The 19,114-nt window shown below is 31.6% G+C and overlaps 1 protein-coding gene and 1 pseudogene across 2 annotated transcripts in view; both read left to right on the top strand.

Moving 5' to 3' along the window:
- Positions 1–536: 536 nt before the first annotated feature.
- LOC143564682 (cysteine-rich receptor-like protein kinase 2) overlaps positions 537–19,114 on the top strand; it is a 32,640-nt gene continuing 14,062 nt past the window's right edge. The window contains exons 1-8 of the mRNA XM_077051880.1: positions 537–1,326; positions 2,138–2,800; positions 3,437–3,547; positions 3,690–3,826; positions 3,936–4,146; positions 4,248–4,482; positions 4,576–4,726; positions 4,815–5,149. Of these exons, the coding sequence (XP_076907995.1) occupies positions 573–1,326; positions 2,138–2,800; positions 3,437–3,547; positions 3,690–3,826; positions 3,936–4,146; positions 4,248–4,482; positions 4,576–4,726; positions 4,815–5,149 (2,597 nt within the window). The 5' untranslated portion in view covers positions 537–572. The remainder of the gene's footprint in view (positions 1,327–2,137; positions 2,801–3,436; positions 3,548–3,689; positions 3,827–3,935; positions 4,147–4,247; positions 4,483–4,575; positions 4,727–4,814; positions 5,150–19,114) is intronic.
- LOC143564675 (cysteine-rich receptor-like protein kinase 2) lies at positions 12,512–18,071 on the top strand (annotated as a pseudogene). Its single transcript, XR_013140917.1, has 7 exons — positions 12,512–14,050; positions 16,368–16,476; positions 16,637–16,773; positions 16,883–17,093; positions 17,163–17,397; positions 17,484–17,634; positions 17,722–18,071. The product of XR_013140917.1 is annotated as a cysteine-rich receptor-like protein kinase 2 (transcript).

The following is a 19,114-nucleotide window of genomic DNA, read 5'->3' as shown; positions in this document are numbered from 1 at the left end:
TTTTTGTGTTTGTATAGTGTTATCTCTACATTTTAGTAGACTAAGATATGATGCTTTATTAGAGTATTTTGTCAAAAACTTAAGTTAGATCATGATCAATAGACTGTAAATTAGTTTTTTTTTTCTTTTCCTTTCAAAAAAAAGAGCATGATCAAATAACTAAAAACAAAGATATTAATTTGGGATTTCTTTTACCACTGTACGACTACTCATGACTATAACTTTTAGGATAGAAATGTTACAAGAATACTATTCTAGAATCAACGTTATGATATAAGTTGGATTGTATTATGTTGAAAGTCATACATCAATACTTTTTCAAACCTACCAAACGTCAATGGTTAGCTTAATATAGTTGACAATGGAGACTCACTTAAACATATAATTAGAACATGACTAGGGGACTCCGTAATGCCTGTCTAACTCGACTACCATCTTTCACACTACAAAGTTCTATCCAGATTTGTTTCTTCATGTTAATTAGTCTTCTTCTAAATATCTGCCAACACAATCAAAATGTCATAATAGTATAATACCCAACAATTTTCAACTATCTTCAATCTTTCTTGAAGATGAAGGACTTGGTACATATATCATCTTTTGCTATTAATCTTATCATCGTATTACTCGTGGTAGACAAATCAGAGGGCGATCCCAGATCGCAGATCGTTAAATTAGTTTGTGATCAAAAGCAGGCCAACAATCAAACAGTAGCCACCCCTAACTTTATCCAAACCATGACAAAAATAGGCACACAACTGCACTCATCACGTAGTGGAACAGCCGTTACAGGCACAGGCCCTGACGCCATGTACGGACTTGGTGAATGCTATGGTGATCTTTCAACAGACGATTGTATTTTATGCTACGCTGAAGCACGCACTGTTCTTCCCACATGCTTCCCTGAATTTGGTCGACTTCATCTTGATGGTTGCTTCATGAGAATGAACAATTACAGTTTTTTTGATGAAAATTTAGGAACAGAAGATACAACATATTGTGGGGAAACGATGTTGGCTGATAGTGTGTTTCAAGATTCAGTGCGTCGTGTGGTCTCGAATGCTGTAATCGATGCACCAAAAAACCGTGATTTCTTTGCACGAGAATTGTCTTTGTCTGGTACTGCAAATGAGTCTGCTTATGTGCTGGCTGATTGTTGGAACACTTTGAATGAGACATCTTGTAGTGATTGTTTGCAGAGAGCTTCTGAATCCATCTTGAAATGTTTTCCATCATCTGAAGGACGTGCAACTTATACGGGATGTTATATGAGATATTCGAATACCAATTTCCTAAATCAGGAATCAACTCCTGCTAGTAATGGAGGTAAATCCTAACATTTTATTTTCTTCTTCAAACTAACTTGAAGGCTAATGTCGCTCACGGCTTCGGATAGGTACATGTAAAACCAAAACTGAACTTGATATTCGAAATTTTTTAGAAAACATAAACCCAACCAGAAGGTTTTTGGTTGGGTTGGGTTAGTTCGGTTCGGTAATGCAGGTTATTTATGCTATGGGCAAGTTAATTCGGTTTCATGCACACCCTACTCTAATATACACATACTCGCCCTACATGTATGTAAGAGACTGTTTCCAAGACTCAAACATATTATCTCTATGTCACATGATAACAACCTTACCATTTTTCTAAAGTCGTCCTTCCTAAATCATACCTTAAATCACATATAAAATAAAAGTTGGAAAAAATATCTTTGTGAAATACAATACTTTATAAAATAATAAGAGTCAAATAACCCAATTAATTAAGAAATCATTTACGTATTGGTGGGATCGAGTTGATGCGTGAAAGTGACAATAATATTAAATTGATTTTGAAAATTTCATTGAATACTTATATCTAATAATGCAATTGGGAGTTGTCACAAACTCACTTGATTCATTAGTTGTTGTCTTGATTTCTTAGTTATCGTATTTCTTATTTGTGAATTTAGTTACAAATGCTACTCTTTTTTCCCCCTGTAAAAGAAAGTTAAACTATCCACATGAAAATTATTCTCACAACAGTTATTACTCTACAAGTCTACATTTCTGTTTTCACCTTTGTCCTGCCTAAAACGTGGAGGATTTAATTCCTTACAAAAAAAAATTCCTAAATAATGGTTTGTATTGATCAGATGGGAGTGCCAAAAGCCAACTGATCCAGTTAATTTGCGAAAATCAGCAAGGGAACAATCGAACCAGACTCATCCCCAATTTTCTCAAATCAATGGAAGATATCAACATCAAAATGCAAACCTCACATACCGGAACAGTAGTTATAGGCACCGGACCAGAGAGCATACATGTACTTGCACAATGCTACGGAGATCTTTCCACCAGCGAATGCCTCTTATGTTGCGCCGAAGCATGCACTTCTTGTTTGCCCAACATTGGGGGCAGAGTTTATCTTGAAGGATGCTTTATGCGATTCGAGAATTACAGTTTCTTTGGTGAGGTTACAGGGAAAGAAGATAGAATAGTTTGTGATAATATAACACGAAAAGACGATGATTTCCAACAAGCGGCATCGAGAGCTGTGCTAGAAGCGGCGGAAAGTGCACCTAAAAATAGGAACCTGTATGCGGGGACTCAAAACGAATCAGCATATGCAGCCGCCAATTGCTGGAGTCCGTTAGGTGAAGAATCATGTGCAGAGTGTCTGAAGAAAGCAAGTGATTCAATGTTAAGTTGTTTGCCTGGTTCAATGGGGTATGCCTTGTATACTGGTTGCTTCATGAGGTATTCGGACACTAACTTTTTGGTGTTTTCAAATCCTGATCGTAAAAGTCGCTCTAAAAGTAAGTTATTGTGATTTCCCTTAGCTTGTTTTATGTATTTATACATATATACTTTACAACTCTGTAATAAATCTTACTGGCAGATTAAGATGGATAAAACTCATCCCCTAGAGTTACACTGGAAGTTAGAATAAATTAGCAAATGATGTAACTTTTTAGTCTTGAAATATCATGAGTGTAGACACGTTAACTAAAGTTTTTACACAACATGCGTGACTAAGTTTTTGTAAAATATATAATTACATTTAAGTATAGCACAATCAAAATTTGGCATGATGCTGCCACATGTCAAACCCCCCCCCCCCCCCCCCCCCGGTGCTGCCATGTATCATCATATGAGTGGAACCGAGTTATAATCTATCAAACTTGGTCGTTTTTGTAGATTTCGTATCACATGTCGTTTTTTCATTGGATTAAAACTTTTGTCTTTACATGTAATACTTCATTTTTTGGTCAAATGGTTATATGTTTTAAATGGTTGATCAAATGGCTAATTAGTACAAAAATAAATGGCTAGATACATATGTGTGTGATCTTAAACATTGTTACTAATGTTAGAAAAATGAATGTTTGATTTGGTTGATGGTGTATACCCCAGTTATTTCTAACAGATTCTACTATTTATGGCCTCTGTAGGGAAATCAATTATTATTGTATTGGCTGTTAGTTCGATGGTAGCATTCGTAGTTGCAAGCCTTATTGTTTTGTATGCACGGAAGAACAGAAATAAATCAAAAACGAGACAAGGTACATACATGCCTTCACTTTTAGTATTGCCAAAAACCAAGTGGATTATTACTCTCTTAATCGTAAATTTTGTTACCGACGCTAATTTCATGTCACTGTTAGCTTGATGATCAAGTAACATTCTGATTCCTGTATATTTTAGGTGAAGATGACACTAACTTATTGGAGACCCTCAATAGTAGTAGCTTGAACGTCAAATACTCCACGATTGAGAAAGCCACAGGTGGTTTTGCTGAGGCTAACAAGCTTGGCCAAGGAGGATTTGGAACAGTATACAAGGTAGCCTTAAAAAGTCAACCGTTTGACCCTATTATATATTTAAACCAAACTTCCTTGGAGTTGTTGCTTAGTTTATGTTGTTCTATGTTAATCACGAACTTTGTTATAGGGTGTTCTTCCAGACGGAAGAGAGATTGCTGTCAAAAGACTTTTCTTCAACCACCGACATAGGGCAGGTGACTTCTATAACGAAGTTAACATAATCAGCAATGTTAACCACAAAAATCTAGTCAAACTTGTAGGATTCAGTTGTTTGGGGCCTGAAAGTGCTCTCGTATATGAGTATCTACCAAACAAGAGCCTTGATCATTTCATATTTGGTAAGTACTAAGCAAAATGATTTCCTAAAATTTTGCAAAAAAAAGAATAATCAGTTATTCAATGAAAATACACTTCTCTTTAACTTGATCAACTTGTGTAGATCCAATTAAAGGCAAGAAACTCAATTGGGCAAAAAGATTTGATATTATAATTGGGATAGCAAAAGGTTTGGTTTACCTTCATGAAAATAGTAAAACAAGGATAATTCACCGGGGCATAAAAGCTGCTAATATCTTATTGGATTCGAGGCTTTGCGCTGAGATTGCTGATTTTGGGTTAGCCAGATCTTTTCAACAAGATAAAAATCATATAAGCACCGGGATTGCAGGAACAATGTACGCACCTTTCATTGGTTACATTATTTATCTTGCAACGATTGACTTTATTAGATACATTTTTGTATCACTCATTCTTTTTCCATATTGTAGAGGATATATGGCTCCAGAATACCTAGGCCACGGTCAGTTAACTGAAAAGGTGGATGTATATAGCTTTGGCGTGCTAATTCTTGAGGTAGTTACTGGGATGCCAAACAGAAGATCACAATCATCAGAGCATACACACAATTTAGTTACAATGGTAAATATGGTTTTGCATAACTATGTTTTAATTTAATAGCTGTATATAAAACTGACTAATTATGGCTGTGAATTTTCATTGTAAATAGGTATGGAAGCATTTTAAGCAAGGGTCAGTGGATGAGCTATTTGACAGGAACTTGATGTTGCAGAACGAGAGTTATGGTATGAAGAAGGAGATAGAGAGTGTGGTACATATAGGACTTCTTTGCATCCAAGAAGTTGCATCACTTAGACCAACCATGTCTATGGCCTTGCAAATGTTATCCAAGAATATTATACCCCTACCTACACCAGCAAATCCACCTTTTACATCTGAAAGAAGCATACTGGTGGATGAATCTGGTTCAAATGAAGGCTTTAAACTTATGTTAAACAATCATGTTTCAGTTCCTACAATTTCTGAGATCTCTTTTGGTCCGTGGTAGATGTTTGTTTGAAAAATCCAGTTTGAGTTAAGCGATACGTTTTGGATGACACTGTAACATTAATTAGCAAAGTCCTTACTTATATATATGAGGTATTAGTATGATTTGTAAAAAACTTAAAACATTAATCAGCAAAGTCCTTACAAATAATTCATAGTTCGGTTAGTCATTTTATTATTTATAAACGAATATATGATGTATGAGATCATTCTTGTTAGAAAATACATAAATAAAAACATATTTGTATGGTGATATCTCTACACTGTTTTTACAGCGTACAATTTTCACACTTATATCTTGTTAACAAACTAAAATTTGTATAAAAGAGACATAAACTAAAAACAATTTGTTTGCCAAATACAGTTTCTATAACTAGTATTAGAACAAATTTCTCTAACTTTATCAAACTTTGATATAACACTTTACTAACTTTCGTAAAAAGAAAATGAAGTTAGGTCATGATCAATAGACTTAATTAAACAAAGATTTTAATTTGGGATTTCTTTTACCGAGTAAGGATCAAATAGAAACCATTTTTTTAGAATGATAGGAACTAATGAGAAAATTACAAATGAAATTTAATAAATAAATGCTACAACGACATGATGGTACTATGTCAAATTAGTCAATGCAAGTTCTATATTTAAGCATGAAATCCGATCGGTCATAGAACACACTTATTTTATAACAACACTAGTTCATATAACAACACAATCATATAAAAACACAATAATTTTCTTATGTTAAACACTAGTTTTTATAACAACACAATCATATAACAGAATAATATTTCTAATATAAGAACACTAGTTTATATAACAACACAGTCATATAACAACACTTTTATTATATAACAACAAAATCATATAACAACACAATAATGTTTACTAGGGTATAGACCCGTATTACACACGGGTGGAAAAACATGTCAACAAACATAATAAATTTAAAGGGATATTGGTTTTTAATACTCCCAATTTTCCCTCATTGGTAGATAATACTCCCAACTTTTCATTTGTCACCCACAACTCCCAACTTTCACCCTATATATTTTACTGTACCACTCCCCGTCTAAATGAACACTAACCTCGTTAATGCTTTGGACTAAAAATATCATTCAAATTAGTTGAGGGGGTAAAACAGAAATTTTATTTTTAACACACAACTTCCATTTACGGTGACCTCGCTTTTCCGGCGACCTCTTTTTTTCCGGCGAATTTGAGTTTTCCGACTATCTCGTCTTTCATAAAATGGAGATGGTTCAGAGGTGTAAAAAGGTGATGGAGATCATGAAGATTGTGCACCGGTGGGGATATGATGAAGATGGTGCTCGCCGGAAATCTGCAACTCGATTTTCCGGCACGCAGGCGATCCCGGAAGGTGGCTGGGTGAGACACTGGTGGTGACGGGGGGCGGGGGTTGCGGTTTTGGGGCGGTGGGCGGTGAAATGATGGACACGGTGTTCGCCGGAAACCTACAACTCGTCGAAAAACTCAAATTCATATGTGAAGCTCGGTGAAATGATGGATATGATGTTCTGAAAGACGAGATAGCCGGAAAACTCAAATTCTTCGGAAAAATGTGGTCGCCGGAAAAACGAGGTCACCGAAAATGGAGGTTGTGTGTTAAAAATAAAATTTCTGTTTTACCCCCTCAACTAATTTGAATGACATTTTTAGTCCAAAACATTAACGAGGTTAGTGTTCATTTAGACGGTGAGTGGTACAGGAAAATAGGGTGAAAGTTGGGAGTGGTGGGTGACAAATCAAAAGTTGGGAGTGTTATCTACCAATGAGAGAAAGTTGGGAGTATTAAAAAGCAATATCCCAAATTTAAATAACAAATTCAAGCACACAAAACTTTTTCAAATTTCAGACCAAAACGTTAACTATTTACAATGTCTAGATATTAAAAGTTTAAGGTTACGATAAGTTAGTGTACACCAAACCACAAAATAACCTCAACAAAAGACCTAAACATGTTTTTTCATATTAAACCACCATCAAGTTCTTCAAATATTCTAACAAAAGAAACTCATTTTGCTTCACCACCTGAAAATTTAAAAAAACAATATTTTCCAAATTAAATATACTATTAAAATAATAACATGCTTAATAATGAAAGCCCGTGTTACACATGGATGAAAGTTATAATAAAAGTAAATATATATATATATATATATATATATATATATATATAACATGTAATACGTAAATTGAGTTATATTATATAATGATTTTTATTTATGTCTTTTATAATAAGTTTTTGATATATTTATACACTATTAATTATAAACTATAATTTGCAAACCAAACCTTGGTGTTTGATTTATTTTAAAACATAACATTCATACCGATATTATTATACATTCTATGTGTATAAAAATAATTTTAGAACAAACTGTTGTCACATATTAAAAAATGTATTTCTATAACGTTGGAAGAATTAGAGACGAAGACTCAAACAATAATTAAAATTTCAATATCTTTCAATGGCTAGTAACCAGTGTATCATATGCGTGAAAATTGTATATAAATATATATACTGACAATGATAATAATAATAATAATAATAATAATAATAATAATAATGAATTGATAGTGTAATATTTATAAGAACAAATAATTTTACATTCATTAGAAGGTATTATATTGTTGTTTTTATTAAAACAAAATAACATACAACAACAAATAACGTAAAATGGCAACTTAAACATCTTTCTAATTTAATCCATGAAGCCAGAAGATATACCAACAAAAACTACATCATGATATATGAAGTCATAAAGTCTTGTCTATTAAACAATCATCGAAATAGAAAGAAATGTGTTGTAATTTTTTATACTTACAAAGAAGAAAACTAAAATCGCTACAAAATCAAATTTTATGTATTATTAATAAGAGAAATAAAGGTACAAAATAATTCACAAAATTATAAACAAATCATAAATCTCTATGTACATCCTTGGAATGAAAGAATGAATTTTATGATAAGAATTATATAGAGATAGTTATCATATTATCATACGGTTAATAATAGAAGTTGTTTGACAAACTTATTACACGGTTTTTATTTATAGATGATTTAGATAAACTTTGTAAGTATGTGATCGAATTAATTATGATGTCAGTTTTTGTCTAAATCTGAATATTAATTTGAATATTAATGTGTGTAAGTTTTGGTTTAATTTAAATATTCATATTTTGTCAAATTTGGTTACGAAATAAATATGAATATTATATTTTTAAAGTGTGTAAGTTTCGGTTTAATTTAAATATTCGTATTTTATCAAATTTGTTTACGAAATGATTTATATATGAAAAATGAATATGTCTTTTTAGCTAAAAAATAGTATAGCTTAAAAATAACTTGTGACGACACAAAGTCATACCGAACAAATTTGATACTCTTTTAAATTAAAATAACACAATTCGAAATAATTACAAAATATTAAAAAAAAGGGTTAATTAGTCAACTTGAAAAAATCATGGAAATGTTTTTTATTTTTGAAATATTATAATCGAGTGTTTATTTTATACATTAATTTTGACATTTAGGCATAATAAAAATGGTCAAATATAAGAAAATGGAAAGTTCGTTCAGATTAAAGACTATGAAAACCTTTAAAAGTTTGTGTTTAATTTGTAAAATTCCGTATTTAATCGGGTTTAATTATGTTATGACTATTAACCATAAATTAAGCAATTATAGTGATTATTTAAAATTTAAAATTTAAATATAAATTCAAAATGATTTTTTTCAAATTCTATATTTAAGCAAAACTTACTAATTATAATGATGATTTTAATTTGAATTTCGAATAGAAAATTGAAAATAATAAAAATGGTCAAATATAAGAAAATGGAAAGTTTGTTGAGATTGAGGGCTATGGAAAGCTTTAAAAGTTTGTGTTTAATTTGTAAAATTCTGTATTTAATCGGGTTTAATTATGTTATAACTATTAACCATAAATTAAGCAATTATAGTGACTATTTAAAATTTAAAATTAATTCGAAATGATTTTTTTCAAATTCTGTATTTAAGCAAAACTTACTAATTATAATGATGATTCTAACTTGAATTTTGAATAGAAAATTGAAATTATTAATTTGGGGGTTTATTTTTAGACATTAATTTTAACATTTAGACGTAATTAAAAATTTTCAAATATAAACAAATGGAAAGTTGGTTGGCATTGAAAAATATGGAAAGTTTTAAAAGCTAGTTAGTAATTAGTCAAATTTCGTATTTAATCGAAAATAAATATGTTATGAATATTAATTATTTTATTAATTGAGAATAAATTAAGCAACAAAGATAATATCTATAGTTATAGAAGTTGTATATGATAATAATATGATTTTAAAATAAGTTAACTCGACAAATGTAAACATTGTTGATTGTATTCCCGTTTGAATATAATTTTAAAAAATAGTTATAGAAATTATAAATGATTATAATATGATTTAAATATAAGTTAAATTGAAAAATGTAAATACCGTTAATTTTGATAGGGATATTGGTTTTTAATACTCTCAACTTTCCCTCATTAGTAGATAACACTCCCAACTTTTGATTTGTCACCCACCACTCCCAACTTTCACCCTATTTTCCTGTACCACTCCCCGTCTAAATGAACACCAACCTCGTTAATGTTTTGGACTAAAAATGTCATTCAAATTAGTTGAGGGGGTAAAACAGAAATTTTATTTTTAACACACAACCTCCATTTCCGGTGACCTCGTTTTTCCGGCGACCTCATTTTTTCCGGAGAATTTGAATTTTCCGGCTATCTCGTCTTTCAGAACACCATATCCATCATTTCACCGAGCTTCACATATGAATTTGAGTTTTTCGACGAGTTGTAGGTTTCCGGCGAACACCGTGTCCATCATTTCACCGCCCACTGCCCCAAAACCGCAACCCCCGCCCCCCGTCACCACCAGTGTCTCACCCAGCCACCTTCCGGGATCGCCTGCGTGCCGGAAAATCGAGTTGCAGGTTTCCGGCGAGCACCATCTTCATCATATCCCCACCGGTGCACAATCTTCATGATCTCCATCACCTTTTTACACCTCTCAACCATCTCCATTTTCTGAAAGACGAGATAGTCAAAATACTCAAATTCGCCTGAAAAAAAGAGGTCGCCGAAAAAACGAGGTCACCGGAAATGGAAGTTGTGTGTTAAAAATAAAATTTCTGTTTTACCCCCTCAACTAATTTGAATGACATTTTTAGTCCAAAACATTAACAAGGTTTGTGTTCATTTAGACGGGGAGTGGTATAGGAAAATATGGTGAAAGTTGGGAGTGGTGGGTGACAAATCGAAAGTTGGAAGTGTAATCTACCAATGAAGGAAAGTTGGGAGTATTAAAAATCATTATCCCATTTTAATATGATTATATAATATATTTTTAATATCATTTGAAATGAATTTTCAACATACGTATGTGATTCGTATATGACTATCTAATTATATAACTATAAATAAAGATAGAAGTTATTATAAACCATAGATATGTTCAATATTATATACATAATTATGCATAAACTAAGGATCAATTAAAAATATTTTTTTTTATTTTATACATTCATTTTGACATAATTAAAAGGTTTTAATCTTCTTACCACTATTATATGCACAAATTAAGGATCAACGGTTTTTTTACTTTAAACCATAATTTTGTAAAAATTAAAGATTTTATTATAATCTTGCATTTAAATTCTAACAATATTATGTAACGATTAATTGATACTAATACGAGTTTTATTTTAACAATTAATTTTGGCATAATTAAAAGATTTAAATTTTCATTTTACCACTATTATGCTCATAACTATGCATAAATTAAGGATCCGAGAATTTTATTTTAAGCATCATTTTTGACATAATTAAAATATTTTAATATAATCTTGAATTATTCATATTAATTACAATGAATAATTATATATAAAAAAATGAAATAAATAATTACTGGGATATACCAATTTACAGTTCATTATAATTGACGGAAATATTACAATACCTACCAGAATTGGGAGTTTAGGATTTTAGATTATTATGTAGAAGAAATTCATCAAATTCAAACAATTTCAAACAACCTCTGTGATAAAAATAAAAAAATAATTAAAAATGTATAAACAAAATATAGAAGAAGATGATAACAACAAATAATCAATCGGAGAAACGGGACTTAATGAACAAAAAATTATTGTATAAACAAACATAAAATGACAATAAACAATCATAAAATTAGAATCGAACAATATGGGGGAGGATTATGGTACCGGATAAACGGAAGAAAATCTTCGGGATTTGATGATTGTTACGAATTGTGATTGATGTTTGGGAGAATTGGTTAAATGGCAAGAGGGAGAAGAAAAGAAGAATGTGAATTAGGGTTTCTAATATTATGGTTTAAATAATAGGAAGGAGGTGAGTTGACAATTGGTAAGATAGAAAAGTTGTGACATGACATCCATGTGGCATCTAAGTGGACACCTTAGTTGAATGACATGTGGACAATTGATCCTAGTTAAATGACATTTGTACAAATTGTATTGCTTTAATAGTATTTAAATATTATACAACACTAGTTCATAAGCATCATATAACATCAGTACTAGCACATATAATAACACATTAACATTTTTTATTTAACACCACAACAACACTCCCCAATCGTATAACAACACAACAATATCTTTTAGCAATTTATCATCACAAACGCTATTTTAATCAACCTAATTAGCTGGATACAAACCCAAAAAAGCACATAGATTTCATTGATTTTATACAAAAAAAAAAAAGAAAACTATATATTCTCTTTTTCCCCAAACATATGAAGGTCAGCATAAAAAAAAGTAATTATATGGAATTGAAATTTTGTACATATTTAATTGAATAAATCCATGTTTAAATTTTGAAATTAAAAAGAATGTGCCCATGATTTTAGTCAACTGATGACTAACCGTTAATGGCCGGTCTTTCAGAAAAAGTCTGATTTACTCTTATTTATTATTAAAAAACTTATTTTTAATTAATATTATGTAACCACCCTTTTTAGACCCTTGATTAATTAAATGAACATACCAGATTGTTTCTCACGTTTCTTATGAAAATATTGTTTTCTATAATAACCACTCACTCTAAGACTATTGATGCCTTGATGGCTACAAATCTTGTAATAAAAATGTTACAAGAATACTTTACTAAATCAACATCATGGTATGAATTGTATATTAGGGTAAGTAATGTTGACCACACATCAATGTTAGCCTACCCAAGTAGACATCGAAGGGTTTAATTCATATTCATATCATTACTCATGAATTATTTAAGAATTTTAATTATTATTAACTAAAGAAGAAGAGACTTATTCGAAATTTTGAATATGTATACAAATAGAACAAGACAAGGGGAAGCAGTAGCGCCTATCTTAGTCGACTACTCAATTGTGATTTTTTTTTCTCTCCATATCAATTTTTCTTCGATCTATATATTCAACGACTCTCAACATATACCGAACGAAGACTCACTTGCTACGCCTATCTTCACGAAACCATGATTTTGCAACTCTGTCCGATTCATATATCATATGTTGTTATTCATCTTATTATAGTTTTAGTCGTGGTAGGCAAATCAGAGGGCGATCCTCGATCCCAGATCGTTAAATTAGTTTGTGATCAAAAGCAGGCCAACACTGAGAATGAAATCATAGCCGGCCAGAACTTTCTCCAAACCATGACAAAAATAGGCACCCAACTGCGATCAGCACATAGCGGAACAGCTTTTACAGGCACAGGCTCTAGTGCCATGTTTTATGCTATGCCGAAGCACGCACTCTTCTGGCCACCATCTACCCTGAATATGGTCGTATTTATCTTGATGGTTGCTTCATGAGAATGAATAATAACAGCTTCTATGACGAAAGTTGGGAGGCAGCGGATACAGCAAGTTGTGGGGACACGATGTTAACTGGTGATGTGTTTCAAGATTCGGTCAGACGTGCAGTCTCGAATGCTGTAATGGATGCACCAAAAAACAGTGATTTTTTTGCACGAGAGCTGTCTTCGTCTGCTTATGTGCTTGCTGATTGTTGGAATACTTTGAATGAGACTTCTTGTAGTGATTGTTTGCAGAGAGCTTCTGAATCCATCTTGAAATGCTTGCCATCGTCTGAAGGACGTGCACTTTATACAGGATGTTTTATGAGGTATTCAAATACCAATTTTCTAAATCCGATATCAACTCCTGCCAGTAATGGAGGTAAATCCATAATATTTATATTCTTCATGAGTTCATGTTTTCTCAAATCAATGGAAGATATCAACACCAAAATGCAAACATCACATACCGGAACCATAGTTACAGGCACAGGAACTGAGACCAGTTATGTACTTGCACAATGCTACAGCGATATTTCCACTACTGAATGCCTATTATGTTGCGCCGAAGCACGCACATCACTTCCTAGTTGTTTACCAAACGTTGGTGGTAGAGTTTATTTAGCGGGCTGCTTTATGCGATTCGAGAATTATAGCTTCTTCGGTGAGGTCACGGGGAAGGAAGATAAGTCTTTTGCGATAATATAACAAGAAAAGATGATTATTTTCAACAAGCGGCATCAAAAGCGGTGCAACAAGCTGTGGAAAGTGCACCTAAAACATGGAACCTCTATGCGGAAACCCAAAACAAGTCAGCATATGCAGCTGGTGATTGCTGGAGTTCCTTGGGTGCATAGTCATGTGCAGAGTGTTTACAAAAAGCAGGTGGTTCGATATTAGGTTGTTTTCCTGGTTCAATGGGGTATGCCTTGTATACTGGTTGCTTCATGAGATATTCTGACATGAAGTTTTCAAATTCTGATCATAATATAAAAACGCTCCAAATGTAAGTTATTGTGATTACTCTTAACTTGGTTTACACACACATACACGTACTGGGGATATTTTGAGAACTTGATGAGTTATAACTTTAAAAACTCAATATGGACCAAACAGTGTGTGCCGAGAATAAATCTGATTAATAAATTAATCAAAAGAGAAAATAAAGATTTTTGATGATTAGACAAGTTTAAATGCTAGTTACATATGTGTAAAAAGTCGATTCGGTGTGTAAGAAAATACTGTAATTTTTTTACGTTACTTACACTTACATATTACATATATGTAAAAAATGTTTTATGTTGAGTTCTTTCGAGTTATTAAAACTCAAAGTGGTTCTAAAAAAATGATCAATCATATATACATATACACACATATATAGGGGAAGGTTAAGTACGTACAAATGAAATTAACGTGTTAAACATGAGAATCAAGTAGAGTAATTATATATACAAGTAGAGTAATTATATAATTACATCATAAAGTAATTATCATAGAGTAATTACATAATTACTCTACTTGTATATATAATTACTCTACTTGATTCTCACGTTTAGCATGTTAATTTCACTTGTATTTGATCCAAACCATATATATATATAGAGGGTGGGGTTATACTAAGAAGTGAACTGTGTCTAAGAAGTATATAAAGTAATCTGGTGCGTTAGATATGTTGATCAGATGGTGGATATAGAAAGTGTGTTTAATGTGTGGTGTGTTTTATTTTAGTTGCGGTGTGTTTTATTAGATTTAATGGTGAAAACACACTTCCTATGCAGCGGTTTTTGAACGTGGAATCTATTAATCACGTAACAATTATCAGTGTTCATGGTTCGGTTTAAAACCTCGAAACCATTTAAATTGGTCATCGGTTTGGTTTCCCGGCTGGGCTGTTTACTTTCTTCCTTTATCCTTTTAAGTATCATATTTTGACTTAGTTGGAATTGATGATATGGTTATATTAATAATCATTTTAAGCAAATTTTATTATCAAATCTTAAACTCTTAAACCAAACCAGAATCTGACAGTTAATAACAGTTTGGTTTCAATTTTTATTGGTTTAGTTTTTGTTTAAAAACAATCAAAACCAGCATTGAACGCCCCTACGTAACATATTAATTTTTTCAATTGAAAAAATTATAATAATATTATATACAAATTAAAGAGAATAAAATACTTTTTTTATGGTGCAATATTTTTACAAAAATATTAACGTATGAAAAACTTATTATCGTTTAAAAATCGTGAGTGAGAAATTGGTTTAAAGTTGAAACTAAAAACATGATATGGCTAAAGATGAGGGGGCAAACTTGTAAGTTGAGTGAATTGTGTTTAAAAGACAATTTTACCCTTAGTTACACATGTACTTCATGCTTTAAGTGTTGTAAATTACTTAAAAATGGGTGTCTTAATTTGCCCTTGTTTGGTTTATTATATAAATATATATATATATATATATATATATATATATATATATATATATATATATATATATATATATGGGAGGGTTATCCTAAAAATAAATAGTTTCCTAGGAAGACTAGGAATAAATCATAGTCATTGGATCATGTTAATCAATGGTTGAGATTTAAAATTACCAATAACCGACGTAGTTTCCTAAAATTACTCTTTCATCATTATAACCGACATAGTTTCATAGAATTGTTTTTTCACCATCATTTGTAATGTTAAATGTCAAAATTTTGTTGGTTCTTACTATTCCTAGGAAACTCCTTATTTTTATTTGAACCCTTATATATATATATATATATATATATATATATATATATATATATATATATAGGATCAGAATCATGTGAGAACTATTTTGAATTGAAAACTTTGAGAACTATTTTGGACCACAAAAACCCAAAAATTAAAAACAAAAATCATAAAACATAAAAAAACACAAAAATGAAAAAAGTAAAAAAATCAAAATTCTTATATGTGTGTGTGTGTATAGAGAGCAAGGTTATAATAAGAAGTTGGTTATTTCTAATAAGTGTAGGAAGTGTGTTTTTACCATTTGATCTAATAAACACACCGCAACTAAAATAAAACACACCGCATAATAAACACACTTTCCATATCCACCATCAGATCAACATATCTAACGCGCCAGATTACTTCTTACACTTCTTAGAGATACTCCACTTCTTATTATAACCCTACCCTATATATATGCCTAGGATATTTTATATATATATATATCCTATATATAGATATATATATAAATAAACATTGTTACTAATATAAAAAAATGAATGTTTGATTTGGTTTATTTACACCCTAATTAACCAATTCTCTTGTCTATAGCCTCAACAAAGAGAACAATGATTATTGTATCAACTGTTAGTTCTGTGGTAGCGTTCGTAGTTGCAAGTGTTATAATTCTTTTTGCATGGAAGCACAGAAGTAAATCGAAAACAAGGCAAGGTATGTATTTGCTTTCAAAATCAACACAACCCGTTTAAATAACTAGTTTCTTAATCATAAATATTATTATCATTCTATCTAATTTACTGCCACTCAATTAAACTTCGTTTTTTGATGAGCGTTTTGGTCATAATACATTATAATTTTTTAAATGTCCCAGATTCTAATGACACTAAATTATTGAAGCTCCTGAATGGTAGTAGCTTGAACGTCAAACACTCCACGGTCGAGAAAGCCACAGGTTCTTTTGATGAAATTAACAAGCTTGGGGAAGGGGGATTTGGAGCAGTATATAAGGTAGTCTTAAAAGAGTCAAATTTGTAACCTTATTAAAGATTTAAACCATAATCTACAGAATTTTTAATAAGCTCATGTTGTTCTATGTTAATCATGAACTTTGTTATAGGGTGTTCTTCCAGATGGAAGAGAGATTGCTGTCAAGAGACTTTTCTTTAACCATCGGCATAGAGCAGTTGACTTCTTCAATGAAGTCAACATAATCAGTAGCGTTGACCACAAAAATCTGGTCAAACTAGTAGGATTTAGTTGTTTGGGCCCCGAAAGCGTTCTCATATATGAGTTTCTACCAAACAAGAGCCTTGATCATTTTATTTTTGGTAAGCATAATAATTTAAAATTCTCATAAAAAGAATTATTCAATGATATATTTTTTTCAACTTGTGCAGATCCAGTTAAAGGCAAGGAATTAAACTGGGCAAAGAGATTAGATGTTATAATTGGGATAGCAGAAGGTTTGGTTTATCTTCAAGAAAACAGTAAAACAAGGATCATTCATAGGGATATTAAAGCTGCTAATATCTTGTTGGATTCGAGGCTTCATGCTAAGATTGCTGATTTTGGGTTAGCCAGGTCTTTTCAACAAGATAAAAATCATATAAGCAAGGGGATCGCGGGAACACTGTATGCACCATTTCATAATCTCTCTATTTACTCAAAATAAGTGATTTTTTAAATTTACTTATCATTAGCTTTTTCAAATACTATAGAGGATATATAGCTCCAGAATACGTAGGCCATGGTCAGCTAACTGAAAAAGTGGATGTATATAGCTTTGGTGTGCTCATTCTTGAGGTAGTTACTGGAATTCCAAACCGAGGACTAGAAACATTAGATTATACTCACAATTTGGTTTCAATGGTAAGGATGATTTCTACATGACTATGTTTTAATAAAATAGTTTCGTGTAAAACTAACCGAGTGACTATGGCTACAAATTTTCATTAGGTCTGGAAGCATTTTAAGCAAGGGTCTGTTGACGAGCTTTTTGATAGGAACTTGATGCTGCAAAATCACATTTATGATGACATGAGGAAGGAGATAGAGAGTGTGGTACATATAGGACTTCTTTGCATCCAAGAAGTCGCATCACGTAGACCTACCATGTCTATGGCCTTGCAAATGCTATCCAAGAATATTATACCCCTGCCCGCACCAGCAAATCCACCTTTTACACCTGAAAGCAACATACAAGTTAATGAACTTAGTTCAAAAAAACTTAAGTTAAACAATCATGTTTCAGTTCCTACAGTTTCTGACATTTCTTTTGATCCGAGGTAGATGATTGCTTGAAAAATCCAGCCGGAAAAGGGTTACCATATTTGGATCATAATAGAGCATAAGAATTTGCAAGTATGAGGGATTTAGAATGATTAGTAAAACAAAACTTGAGCGTTGCCAAAGTAATTTAAGTAATTTATGGATTCTTGTTGTTCGATTATAATTTAATTTGGAAAATTGGTTTTAAATACTCCCAACTATGATGTATTGGCAAATAACAGGCTCAACTTTACACTTGGCTGGTGATGGTCCCAACTAAAGGAGTATTTTTTTTAACAGTACGCGACTAACGGATTACTAACTCCGTTAGTATGATGCTGAGTTGGCCATCCTAGCTATTAAAAACCATCTGACGTGGAACGCTTACGTGGCTTTGAACTCTTTATAAACATTAGGTGACATCTTTGAACAAAATCATAACCCAAAAATCACCCAATTGAGAAAATGAAGAACCCTAAATGTTTATAAAGAGTTCACGGCCACGTAATCGTTCCACGTCAGATGTTTTTTAACAGCTAGGATGGCCAACTCAGCATCATACTAAAGGAGTTATTAATCTGTTAGTCGCGGAATGTTAAAAACAAATACCCCTTTAGTTGGGACCATCACTAGCCAAGTGTAAAGTTGAACCTGTTATTTGCCAATACATCATAGTTGGAAGTATTTAAAACCAATTTTCCTTTAATTTTAGATAGGTATAAGTATATGAAAAACGTGTGTGTGTGTGTGTGTAGTGTTTAAATAAAATGCAAATGAAATTATAAACATGAGAATCAAATATAATATTTATATATACAAGTAAGATAATTATGTAATTTAATCATAGAGTAACTATGTAATTACTCTATGATAAAATTACATAATTACTCTACTTGTATATATAGAATTACTCTATTTGATTCTCACGTTTAACACATTAATTTCATTTGTACGTTAACATTCCCCTATATATATAATTAACATGCAAAGGCCAAACAAGATTTAACAGGTATATGATCTAAAAATATAGAGATTTTTCTTTAGTTAGGGTGTGTTTGGGACTCCTTATTTAAGTTGAAAA

This window comes from Bidens hawaiensis, unplaced genomic scaffold, assembly GCF_021521415.1.
Source record: "Bidens hawaiensis isolate Kalapana, Puna unplaced genomic scaffold, B.hawaiensis_p1.1 tig00022146_1, whole genome shotgun sequence".
In the NCBI taxonomy this organism is placed as follows: Eukaryota; Viridiplantae; Streptophyta; class Magnoliopsida; order Asterales; family Asteraceae; genus Bidens; species Bidens hawaiensis.
This window is presented reverse-complemented; position numbering and strand designations above follow the sequence as displayed.